Below are 13745 nucleotides of genomic sequence, written 5' to 3'. Positions count from 1 at the left end.
GGCGGTAGTCATTGAAGCAGGACGGAGCAGGGTTCTTCGGCACAGTCACGATAGTGGCAGCCTTGAAACACGAAGGGACGATGGCCTGCTGCAGGGAAATGTTAAAGATGTCCGTGAAGACACCCGCCAGCTCCCCAAGCGCCCTCCTCACGCTGTCGGCAGAGAGGCACAGGGGCTGCTCGTGTGGAGGGGGAGTGGTCTTCAGCGGGCAAGTACTGTTCTGAGCGTCGAAGCGAGCATAGAAGCGGTTAAGATCGTTGAGCAGACGGACAGCTCTGCGGTGCGGGCTTGTAGTCTGTGATGGTCTGAATGCCCTGCCAAAGGCTCCGTGCGTCCCTGCTGTCCTTGAAGTGGCCGGTAATCTTGCAAGAGAACGCCCTTTTCGCTTCCTTGATGCCCCAGGACATGTCGGCCCTCGCTGCCCTCAAGCCAGCCTCATCCCCCGCTCTGAAGGCTTCGTCCTTGGCCCTCAGCAGCCTGAGGACAGCCCCCGTCAGCCATGGCTTCCAGTTAGCCCTAGTGACGATGGACTTTGAGTGAGTCACATCATCAATGCACTTTGTGACGTAAGAGGAAAAAGAGTCAGTATACTCCTCTATGTTTGTCCGATCGTTGCAAGTGGCCGCCCGCTTAAACATGTCCCAGTCAGTAGTGCCAAACCAGTCTCGAAGCGCATCAGAGGCACCCTCAGGCCACACCCGTACCCGCTTGCGAACCGGCCTGGATGCCTTCACCCTTTGTCTGTATGCAGGCAAAAGCATAACAGTGACATGGTCCGAAAGTCCAAGATGGGGGAGGGGGCGGCCTTGAAAGCTCCTTTATGTGTAGAGTAGACCAGGTCCAGGAAGCTGTCACCATGTGTTGGAAAATTAACATGCTGGTGAAGCCTCGGAAAAACAGACTTCAGGTTAGCATGATTAAAGTCCCAGGCGAAGATGGTGAAACCGTCAGGGTGCGGCGTCTGTTGTTCACTGACGGCCTGGTTCAGTTCACTAAGAGCCGCGATCCTGTCGCCTTCGATGTTGGAAGGCGGGATGTATACCGCGACTAGCAGAATCGCAGTAAATTCCCTGGGCAGGTAAAAAGGACGGCACTTAATGACCACAAACTCCGCCAGTGGCGAGCAGTGCCTGCATAGCACTACGGAGTCCCGGCACCATTCGTCACGGACGTAGACGCATATTCCACTTCCTCGCGACTTTCCCCCTCTCACAATGGCACGGTCCGCCCGATAGCACGCTAGGCGCTCCCGATGCACAGCAGAGTCCGGAATGTTGACAGTCAACCAGGTCTCAGTGAACACGAGCACACAGCAGTTACGCACCGTCCGGTTTGTGGATCTCAGCACGCGGACGTAATCCATCTTGTTGTCCAGCGAACGAACATTCACCAGCAGAAGGGAAGGCACGGCCGGCCGGGCGAGCTCGGTTGGCCGCCAGCCTGGCCCGGACGCCTCCGCGCTTGCCCCTCTTCTGCCTCCTCGCACACTGCCTCCGACGCATTCCAACCGGGGGAGAAATAGCAGGCGAGACCGGCGACGCACCAGGACGGAGCACCTTTAATGTCTCCGCAACAAAGTCCAGAACGCCACAAAACCCACTTTCGCCGATGTTGAGCAGAACCTGCCTGCTGTACCTGTAGCACGACGTATCACGACGAGACGAACACATAAAACTGTTAGACAAACAATCATTAAACGAACAAAACACCGTACGGGCGGGACAGAGAGAGGTCGCTGCGTGTGCACGCGCCGCCATCTTGAAAACCTGGAGCACATCAGTTGTTATTAAATGTGCTGACTGTTCTTTATTTCAATAATTAACATGAAAATATTTCTCTTGTGCTTGTTGCAGATTTATCGTCGTTGTTGGTTAGTTTTCAAAAAGTCATCTAGTAAAGGACCTTGTCGACTTGAGAAGTACCCTGATGAGAAGTCTGCCCACACCAGATCCTGCTCTAAGGTTTGTGTGTGTGTGTGTTTTTGTGTGTGACATATATCATTTTCGAGTAGAAAAAGATTTGTTTATGAAAGTTGGACAACTTGATATGGATTCTATTGACATCAAAATACCATTTCAATACAAAATTTAGACCTCCAATCTTCCTAAACAAAGACCTTGGAATGTAGAACAACATGGAGTTGGGCTGCGACAGACAAGATTTTATCCAAATAACTGGAAACATGCCAATTATAGATTCAAATTCCGGAGCTTTCATGCCACCATTTTTATATGAGTTGAGAGCTTTTAAAATAGTGCGTTATATTTCACCACAATAACTAGAAGATGACGGCGTTAGCTTTACTAATATTTCTCGAGGATACGTATATGGTGGAGCACTGGTTAGCACAGGGGTGGGCAAACTTTTTGACTGGTGGGCCGAATTTGGTTCTAAATTTAGACCGGGGGGCTGAACCAGGAGCAGATGGATGTAGTGTTTGTGTGAAGTAATAGAAATGACATGTAAAGGTCATTGCATAAAAGGTTTGTACTTTTAGTAGGTAGCAAAGCATGGTTATTTAAAAAAAAGCTTTTTGAAAACAAATGCATTTATTAACAGCATTAAAAAAAAAATTCACCAAAAAACTACTATCAGTGATTCTCATTATATACGACACTGTTATTTTGAATAATAGTTTCCATCACTTCAGCGCCTGCAGGTCAGATTTATGAAATATGTTTATCTAATGAGGCGGAATCACATCAAACGGCAAACATTCTGACCAAATACATCATCTTGAAGAATCAGTGAAAGAATACATCTAAATAAAGTAATAAAGAAATCAATAGTATTGTTGGTCTCCCTTTTTTGCAAGTGCATCATGGTCTGGAGTAAAATTTGTTGTGGTAATTCTTAGGATAGAGCCGAGGCGTCGGTCCGTTAACCTAGATCTGTGATGGGCTTTGTTGACGTTCATGTGGCTGAACGTCTGCTCACACACGTAGGTCGAGCCAAATTGTCCACTCTTTTTTTAAACATTCGGCACTCAGTGTCCACCGTTCTTTTCCTCGGGCCACTCATTTTAATAGAAGGATTCCAGGGGAAGGTTTGTAGGTGGCATTAGCGTAAAACTTTATCTGAAAGCTCAGCGCGCAAATTACGAGAATGCTGACGTCACAGCCCACACTCGAAATTCGGCACTGATTGAAATAGAGCGCGGAGTGCGCCGGGTCCATACTACTTAGTACGTACACGCACTTATGACTTTTTGACACGGCTTCCGGGAGTAAATGCGCGGGCGGGCGCTTCCCCATCTATTGGGCAAACATGGTAATTGCAGGGAAAATGACCAAAAAAAAGTTTAATAATAATATTCAGGTTTGGCGGGCCGGATTAAACGGCCCCGTGGGCCGGATGTGGCCCGCGGGCCGTAGTTTGCCCATGTCTGGGTTAGCACATCCTCTTTACAGCTCAGAGGGTGTGGGTTTAATTCCACCTCCTGCCCTCCCTATGTAGAGTTTGCATGTTCTCCCTGTGTCTGCATGGGTTTTCTCTGGGCACTCCAGTTTCCTCCCACATCCAAAAACAAGGCTGATTCAGCACTCCAAATTGCCAATGGGTGTGAGTGCGAGTACGGACAGTTGCTCGTCACTGTGTGCCCTGCGATCGGCTGGCAACTGGTTCATGTCCACTGCCTACTGCCCGATAGGCTCCAGCACGCCGGCGACCCCCGTGGGGACAGGCGGTACAGAAAATAAATGGATGGATGGATGGATGGATGGATGGATGGATGGATGGATGGATGGATGGATGGATGGATGGATGGATGGCTGACTGGTTGGATGGATGGATGGATGGATGGATGGATGGATGGATGGATGGATGGATGGATGGATGGATGGATGGATGGATGGATGGATGGATGGATGGATGATATGTACATAGAGTGACAGGGGTAGATCAGTTTGGAAATACCTTCCTTCTAGGATAGCATGATTCTGCCCAAAATTGTAAAGTCTCTAATTAAGCAGCGGCTAAGTGAGTTTCTCATGTACAATATACGGGTAGCAATGCACATGTGTTTTTTTGGGAATGACATCTTTTGATATTGTTAATTCTAAGTATTTAATCTCAGCTTTAACTTTGATTGAAGCAATAGCTGTGCCAGAGTTTGAATGAAGACGGAGTAGTTCACGTTTTTCAATGTAAAGAGATAATCCAGATGCTTCAGAAAAGACTGAGATGTATTGAGAGGTTTGTTCACCATTGATTATCCTGTGCTAATGTGCTAGCAATGTGTTGTCATTACATAGCAAAGTTATAGGTCTCTATTTTTTAAGTAAAACTCTTGTCTTTTTTGGGATTTGAGATTAATGTAATAATTCCCTGTTTCATAGAAGTTGACAGGTGTCCCGCTTAGATACAGTCGACAAGAGCATTGTAAAGAATAAATCCAATATTTTCCTAAAAGAAAAGTCAGAATTCCACAGTTATTCCATCAATCCTTTTAATCGTTACATCCAGTTCTTCAATTTTAAGGTTAGCCTCCATATGCTGCATAAAACTATCAATTTTTCTACTTTTCTTAGTTCTCTCAAAAACACCTGGCAATCCTCCGTTGAAAATTTGGATTCATACAAATTACTAGAAAATTGTCTAATTTCCTCATTGATTTGTATATGACAACAATTTATGAATCTTGCCAGCTCGAGTGATGCCCTCAAACCCATCCTCTTAACGGAGCTAAATGGCCAAGGATTCAATCGCTATGGTGAACAGGATGGGGGACAGATGACAGCTTTGTCTGGTACCCCTAAAAAGGGGGAATAGGGCAGATCAGACTCGGCAAAGACAGAGGCTAGCTATAGGGGAAGCATAAAGTAATCCATGATATGAAATCAGAAACCGATTTCTTTTAATACCAAAAAAGAGAAAGCGCCACTCCACACTGTTCACTTCAAGTGAAACAATCAATTCTCGAGGATTTGAACAAGGGGACCGGACTATAGTTAACAGCCTCCTTATGTTCTGAAATGAATGGCTTTCTGGCATAAACCCTCTTTCACCCAAAAATATATATACTTGCAAGAACCTGTCAAAGACGATGGGCATGAATCTTTAAAAGTATTTTTGAATTCACATTTAAAAGGTAATGGGTCGATAACCTCCACGAGCGGTAATTTTTCATCCATTTTGTTGTCCATTTTCTGTTCTTGACAGACAGAACAACCAAATGCGTCACAGTTTATTGTAATGGAGGGAAAGGGGAATTGGATCACTGGCGCGGGAGCGGAGCAGAGGTTGACTCAGTACTCCTCGGAGCCCTCCATGTTCATGGCATAATCGTCCGGAGACACCACCGACATCGCCTTGTCCTAGGATGTGGAGTCGGGCGGCCTCAACGCCCCAGACCCGTTTTCAGGGGGCACCAGGGAAGGCACCGGCCGGGGGACAGAAGCCGATGCGGGAGGCGACTGAGGCCTCGGGTCGACATGTGGGTCGAGCGAATGCCCCGGAACGTTGCAGGATGCTCTCGGGCGACGCCTCTGCAAGGCTGGCTGATCCAGATAAAGGCGATGAAAGTCGGCGTCATACTCGTCATATCCCTCCCAGCCCACGAAGCACTGGAGGCCCCTGCCCCACCGACTGGACCGGAGCAGGCGACGGACTGCGTAGACAGGACCCCCATCGATAACCCGGGGGAAGGTGGAATGGGGGCAGGGACCGTCGTGCTTTCGTGGACTGGTTTGACCCGCGAGACGTGGAACGTGGGATAGACCTTCATGGAGCTGGGAAGACGGAGTCAAACAGCAGAGGAACTGATTACCTTGACAACTGGGAATGGCCTGACGAACTTGGGAACCAACTTGCAGGAATCCACCTTGAATGCCAAATCCCTCGTTGACAGCGACACTTGCTGCCCGACCCTGTACTGTGGGTTAGGAAAGCGGCAATGATCGGCATTGTGGGAGTAGGCGGAGGAGGCTGGCGCAGGCTCCTGCCCAGGTCCAATGACACTGGCGAACACAAGGGGAAGCTGACAGGCAGTAGACACTCTTCTCCTGCTGCTCAAACAGTGGTAGCTGGTACCTGAACACGCAGTCGAAAGGCAACAGACCAGTGGTGGAGCTTGGCAGGGGATTTTAGGCATATTCCACCCAAGGAAGCTGTCGGATCCACAGGCGAGGATTGAGAGCCGCCATGCACCGATGGGCCTTACCCAGCTCCTGGTTCAGTCTCTCTGCTTGTCCGTTGGACTGAGGGTGGAACCCGACGTGAGGCTGGCCGAGGCTCCCAGGCGGCAGGGAAACTCCTTCCAGAAGTCTCCAGTTGGACACAATATCTCGTGGCAGCCTGTGATACTGAAACACTATGCGCAACAGTACTTGGGCGGTCTGTTTGGCAGACGGTACAAAATTGGGGGCAAAATGTACCATTTTGCTGAACCAATCCACCACCGTGAGGATGATAGTGTTCCCCTCTGACGGTGGCAGACCGGTAACGAAGTCAACCTAGGTGAGAACACATCCGCTGCGGAACCGGCAGTGGCTGGAAGAAGCCCGCTGGCGGGCTATTAGGCGTCTTGTACCGAATGCAGACTGGGCAGCCCCCCTGTGCCATGCGAGATAGGGCATTCGCCTTACCATCCCGGGATCCCAGCCTGTAGGACAGGCACTGACTCGTTCGTGAACGGGAAAATACGTCACTGACTCCTCCATGTAACGCTCGCTGCTGATTGGTCGTTCGCGAAGATCCCAGCCTGTAGGACAGGCACTGACTCGTTCGTGAACGGGAAAATACGTCACTGACTCCTCCATGTAACGCTCGCTGCTGATTGGTCGTTCGCGAAGATTCACGAGTGAGTGACAGACAGCATTGCTCCTATCCGAGCCAACACGTTATGCCGACATTGATGTTTTATTTTGTATTTTTTGGTTTGTAGTTGATGGTGTTATTATACCGAATGTGTTTGTGTTTGAATAAAAGGTTGAACGGAAAAAACAGAAAACGTTATGCTGACATTTGTTATTTTGGGAGACACCAACACATATAACAACGTAAAACACATACATATTGTCATATGAAGCAGTAACCAAATGTCTGATTTTTATGTTTTCCATCCATCCATCCATCCATCCATCCATCCATCCATCCATCCATCCATCCATCCATCCATCCATCCATCCATCCATCCATCCATCCATCCATCTTCTTCCGCTTATCCGGGTTCGGGTCGTGGGGCAGCAGCTTTAGGAGGGACTCCCAGACTTTCCTCTCCCCAGCCACTTCGTCCAGCTCATCCCGGGGGCTCCCAAGGCGTTCCCAGGTCAGCGGAAATACATAGTCTCTCCAGTGCGTCCTGGGTCGTCCACAGGATCTCCTGCCAGTGAGACATGCCCGGAACACCTGGGAGGTGTTCCGGGCATCCAGTTGTCCAGGAGGCATCCTGGTGAGATGCCTGAGCCACCTCATCTGGCTCCTATCAACGTGGAGGAGCAGTCTCTTCTGGATGACCGAACTTCTCACCCTATCACTAACGGAGAGCCCGGACACCCTGCGGAGGAAATTCATTTTAGCCGCTTGTATCCGGGATCTTGTTCGTTCGATCACAACCCATAGCCTCCCGCACCCAAGGTTTTACCTCTGCATCCGCCGAAGCCGTGTAACGCTTGGCCACTATGTTTTCATGCGCAAAAATAAAAACAAGGAATAAAACACTCAAACACCAGACACGTTTTAAAATAAATGTCTATCAAAATACTAATAATAAAAGTAAATTTCAAACCAGCATTCTAATGTGAAATTGCAGTAGATATATTGGATAACAATATTTAGGCGTATACATGCATACACATGTTATTTAAAAACTACTGTAAGTATTATAAAATAAATATTACCCAAAGAAGAGCATAATCTCTCCGCTGTTGCATACCCGTGCATCCCTTCATGCAATAAAGTTAGCCCTAAGCTTGGAGAAAACGAGCACAAAAAAAGTGGTGTTACAGTGAGTAGATCTTTATTTCCTTGGCAAATCGTAAATCTACATTCTGGCTTACATAGTTCACGTTCATTCACTGAATTGTTTACGCCAGGAGACGCAACACGTTCACTGATCCGTTGATGCACGGTAAGGCAGTTCACTCACTGATCCGTTCTCGTGATGAACAGGAGAGGCAAATCACTCACTCACTGACTCGTTCCTCACTGATCCGTTCTCGCAATGAACGAGAAGGCAAATCAATCACTCACTGATGCGTTCGTCATTTTCTTCTTCGTCTTGTTTTACAGCAAAGTGGCACCAGCTTCAATGCGCATTACCGAAACCAACTGTGTGGGATAAGTTACGGTATTGCATGTTGGTTGAAGTCATATGAACTGAAAAAATAACGAATTACTCCAGGAAGTGATCCGTTCACTCACGTTCACTATCCCAGCCGACACACGTTTGTGTGAGCTCAAATTACCTGAGAAAGGATTATGCATTTTTTTGTACAATCACATGTCAAGAATGTGTATTTGACGAATTGCTCTTTATATAGATTTATTGCACAATGCACAAACAATAATAAAATACGGAAATAAATAAAAAGATACTGAAACAAAGATATTGGGCCATTAGGTGACCTCGTTACACAATATGCCGACATTTGTTATTTTGGGGGGGACACCAACACATATGACACATAACGTAAAACACATATTGTTATATAAAGCACTTAACCAAATGTCAAATTTTTATGTTTTCATGTGCGAACATAGAAACAATGAATAAGACACTCAAACACCAGACAAGTTTCAAAATAAAAGGGTAAAATAATAAGATAAAAATTCAAACCAGCAATCTAATGTGAAATTGCAGTAGATATATTGGATAACAACATTTAGGCGTATATATGCATACACATGTTTAAAAATGACTAAGTATTATAAAATAAAGATTTCCCAAGGAGAAGCATCATCCCCCCGCTATTGCATACAGGCTCATCCCTTCATGCAATAAAGTTAGGCGTTAGCTTGGAGAAAACAAGCACGGATGAAGTGATGTTTCATTTTGTGGTTCTTTCTTTCCTTGGAAAATCGTAAATCATCATTCTGGCTTACATACGTCACATTCACTCACTGAATTGTTCACGCCAGGAGACGCAACACGTTCACTGTGCTGGTGGTATGGGTGTCAGATGTGATGGTCCCCAGCCTCACATGCTGTCTCCTGTTGGTCAGGAAGCTGGTGAGCCACTGACAGGTGGAGGCACCGCGAGCTGGACGAGCTTCTGGTGGAGTATGTCGGGAGCGATGGTGTTGAACATCGAGCTGAAGTCCACAAACAAGATCCTGGCATACGTTCCTGGGGTGTTGTGGTGAATAGTCTTCGTTGCTTCGATCAGTGCCCAAATAACGTGGCTTGCGCGCTTCATTCTCTTCGGCACTCCTAGGTCCCAGACCTGGCCGGTATTTTTCCCGCATTCATTCATACAGCTACGGATGCCAACGCTGCGCGCTTCTCCTATTTGCCAAACGCGGTCTGCAGCAAGCCTCCCTTTTTCATGCGACCTTGACATAGACAAATGCTGCCACTGAACATCTCAACAATCACACTTGGCCCGTACAGCCATTGGGTGCGGTCTCAATGTCCCCACTAGTCCCAGGAATTTACTGTTAGAGATTTGCTCACTCCAACTTATTTTGCAAGAACCACACGGGAGACAAGCAAGTCCTTTTAGACACCTGCAGGTGGAGAGTTCACTCGCTCAAGGAATTAAATCTGAAAGTCTCCTTCCTGCAAGGGCATATTTATTAGGAGGAACAGAGTGGGGGTGAGAGTGGACAGGTTTGGTGAACCCCCGGCCTCTGATAAGATCAGAGCACGGGGTGTTTTACACTGTTGTGGGAAACAGAACAACTTTGATTGCTTCATCTGCAGCTGGTCAATCAAGCAGAGGAAGCAACCACTTCATTTTACTGCATTGTGAGAGCAAGACAAGATTGGTTAATCGTTATAGTCTACATTCCAACATAATCCTACGATAAAGATAACCTGGAAAACCCTAACATTTACCCTCCGGGGGCTAAGTGACGCACGTCTCTTGTCGCAAGCAGTGTTCAATCGTATCTGTGTTTTCGCTTCAATCACACAGCTAAAATTTACATCCTCCACCGGATCTGTTACCAAAATAAAGTCCATTATGGGACTTTTGATTATTCTTCTCTCGTGACAGCCAATCAGCGATGTCCCAGACATCCTGTCCTGTTTCACGTGCCTCTCCCTCGGGCAATTTCTTCTTTCTCATTCATCATTCTCACCAGACATGTCACTCACTCAGCTGTGCACATTCCCCATTAAGTTTTATGTTACTGTTCCATTTTTATTTGTTGTTTTTAAGTTTTACTCTTTTTATTTTACTTTTTTGCTGTTTCTATTTAGGGGCCACTCCCCCCTTAATCATTCATGTCTCCCATGACATTGATAAGGGGAAGCCATTTCGGGAAGGCCATGCCCTTTGTCAGGTTCAAAGTGCTAACTGAATAGCTGTATAAAAGAAAATGATCAGCAGACAAACACAAGTTAGGCAGAATGTTGAGTTTTCTCGCGAGGAGTGAGATACAAATTGCTTTCTACAATCTGACTACAGTAAAAATCTGTTTACACTCCTCGCTCTTTTTATTTGGAATGCCCTACCCACAGTGTGAGACGATTAGCCCCTGACGGTGAGGGGAAAAAAGATTGCGTGCTTCGTCTCGTAAGAAAAGAAACAAAAAGTAATGCACAAAGTGTTGCGTGAAGATATGGCTATATCAGCAAAACAGTTTAAGCAATATTCCGAGAGATAAAAAGAGAAAATGGCGTTCTTTAAGGAAGTTCAGAAGGTTCATGACGCATCGTTTGTTTTCACGATCTGTTCTGGTGGACGCTCAGATGTCAACAGTATCTTGTTTGACACAACCGTCATCTCACCCCTGACCCAGCCGTAATCCTTCTGTTCTGTTGCACAAGATAAGAATAAGCAAGGCAAAGCAGCAAGCATACTGAGCAGTAACATTATGAATAAGTACTCATTAGAGAACGCATGGTCATCCCTTTGGAGCAACGGAAAAGTCTCAGCTGGTGGAGAGATAGCAGTTGTAACTAGCCTGTTAATTAAGGATCGGAGACAAGGAATGCAACAACATCCACACAGGGTCAAAATGGCAGAGAAAGCGGCAATGGAGACCATGACCGAGGAAACCAGGGTGCGGTACTTTCCGAACATGTTCAACCAGTCGGTCCAAACCTCCGTGTTCACCCCACTGTGTTCCTTCATCTTCCCATTCAAGGTCCGCAGACCCTCAAGGGCCCGGGACAGGCTTCCGTCGGCTGCAGTATTATTTGGAATAAATGTGCAACATTGCTCACCAAACATGGCACAGACACCGCCCTCTTTTGAGAGTAGCATGTCAAGGGCCATTCGATTCTGGAAAGCCATGAGGGAAGTAGCGGCCAGTTGCGAGTGGACCGCCTTGAAACCCGCCTCGGTCCAGTTTCGAAGCCTCTGCACGTTGTAGTGGATGTAGTTAATCCTGTCAACATTTTTGTTAAGAGTACACCACCAACACAGGGCGGATTCAAAACAAGCTGCTATCTGATTCACCAGCTTATACTCATCCGGTACTCCTCTAGGAACACCAATGGCGTCTATGTAAGTTGGATTAGCTGTGCCCTGCCATTCGGCGTTTCACTTCGTTCTCGGCCAGTATTCGGGCACTACGGACTTAGCAAAAGATGTTAGATCATAAGAGGACATTGGTATCAAATGAACAGGAAACAATAGGGTTACCAAAGCGCAAATTCCAGAGCTGTTTAAAGGCAACCTATCATAAAGTTTGTTACTATTACACCAAAACCAAATATCACTACGAGCAATGGGCAAAAAAGGGGCGGTGACATTGGTCATGGACTCACACCATGGAGTAGGTAGGGCGCCGAGCTTCTCACCAGTACCAGGTAATCTAAAGCATGTAAAATTACCCTTAGCTACATCGGACGAAAAAAGGGGTTTATATTTTGTCATAGAGGCAACAGGGTAAACCTTATCCCATTTAAAACAATCATGAGTGGGTGAAATGGATGAGTTTAACATTAAAACAACAGCACACTTAGGAACTATATTTGCAGGTATGATTTTCAAAAGAGGTCTTGGACCCATACATGCAATGCAACTGGTGTTAGCCATTTTTGCGGCTTGCTCAGCCATAAGAAGCCAGTTGTTGGTTTGACTGCTTATTCCTGTGGAGGCTACAAAATAGCTGTCTATATCAGTGAGGAGCATACTTGTGATTTTTGCTCCTGCTGACAAGGTGTAATTATTTGTAACGGGACGGTCTGCGATCGACATTGTTTTGTTATTGTAAATAGCAATAGGAAAGTGAGGATCAATTCCAGAGGACCAAGCCCACAGTTGAAAACCCCAACAGGAAGTGTTAAACAAGGTGGCATTTGGAGGACGAATTTGACCATCAGGTAGTGTAAGAGTCAAAAGGAGGCTTGTGCCCTGATTCTTCAAAGTTACTCGTTTAGCAAAGAACACAGCCTCTTCACTGGAACCAGAGAGCCAAAAATCTTGCGTTTGTGTGGTGACAAGGGTGCCCAAGTCGGTGCTAACCGGGTGACTAGTTAAATACCACCAATATCCGAGCTATTTATCCCCAGTAGTGGGGTGACCATTTCAGTTCAAACTTTTCATAGGTAAAATAATAGAAGAAGATGTATTAGGAGCCACAGTAAACATTAATTAGTTATTGTAAGTCCAAGACAAAAGCCATGGCACGCAAGTTGGAACGCGGACGGTTTCTGGTGTACAAACAACATGATCAAAAGGGGATTTTGTGTTGCGCTTATGTCTAGCAATTTTTCCCCATGAGCCATATTGATTAGAATCAGCGTTGGTAGTTGCCTGAGAGAAGAATGTTCAAGGCTCATGGTACTCTATCCATACAAATAAAATAACCCCCGAAAAAAAAAAATAACAATAACACAACCCAGCAAAAGCAACCAAAAGCACATGGTAGACTTTGCGCAGGCTACAGCCCGATTAAAGCACTTTACGAATGACTCTCTAATGCTCATGTTTTGGATCTCCTCAGAGTCAACACCCTGAACTTCGGGTTGGTGTCTTGGAAATTGGCTTCTGCTAGCTTTCGTGTCAACCCTGGATCTTGGCACCAGGATCAGGCACTATTACCAGACTTTGCTCACCTTCCGTACTTAGGTTCGGTCTGCGGAGATCACCTTTTTACAATAAGATAAATGCAGAAAACAAATAAATGCAGAAAAAACAATATTCTTTCCCTTCACATTTATGTAATTGGATACAAACCATATGTATTGTCTGAAACGGATACAATGGAGTCGGGAACTTTCCTCTCTGAGGTCTTAAATTGCCTTGTGAAAAAGCTGCAAAACCGTATGTCGTATAAATAGCTTCAACTTGTTTCACCATACCCCCCGTCGAGACATGGGTGACCCCATGACTCGAAATAGCAGCCCATTTGAACAAGTTACGAGGCAAGACAGGTTTGCCCAAAGGTCACACAAAAAGACCATCAGTGTTTTTAGTTGCACCCCGCTTTTCCCGAGAGAGTCGTTCCTGGGAGGGGCTCTGAGACTGCATGTCAAGCAACACATCAGGGGAGATGTGTGACATCGAATCATGATCAGTGAGAGACGAGAGGACATGGAGCAGGCCTTCTGCAGCGGCCTTAGCGGATTTGTCAGCAAAAGCATTACCAAGAGAAACAGGATCAGATCTTGCAGTGAGAGCAGCACCTTT

At 46.4% G+C, this 13745-nt stretch overlaps 1 protein-coding gene across 3 annotated transcripts in view; it reads left to right on the top strand.

Annotated features, from left to right (window-relative positions):
- The window catches only part of LOC125967792 (docking protein 4), a 173939-nt gene that overhangs the window by 16696 nt on the left and 143498 nt on the right, over positions 1 to 13745 (top strand). For all 3 annotated transcript variants that reach the window (XM_049719168.2, XM_049719167.2, XM_049719169.2), the window contains exon 2: positions 1854 to 1961. In XM_049719168.2, coding sequence (XP_049575125.1) covers positions 1854 to 1961 — 108 coding nt within the window. The remainder of the gene's footprint in view (positions 1 to 1853; positions 1962 to 13745) is intronic.

The sequence above is a fragment of the Syngnathus scovelli genome, chromosome 4 (assembly GCF_024217435.2).
Source record: "Syngnathus scovelli strain Florida chromosome 4, RoL_Ssco_1.2, whole genome shotgun sequence".
Taxonomy (NCBI): Eukaryota; Metazoa; Chordata; class Actinopteri; order Syngnathiformes; family Syngnathidae; genus Syngnathus; species Syngnathus scovelli.
This window is presented reverse-complemented; position numbering and strand designations above follow the sequence as displayed.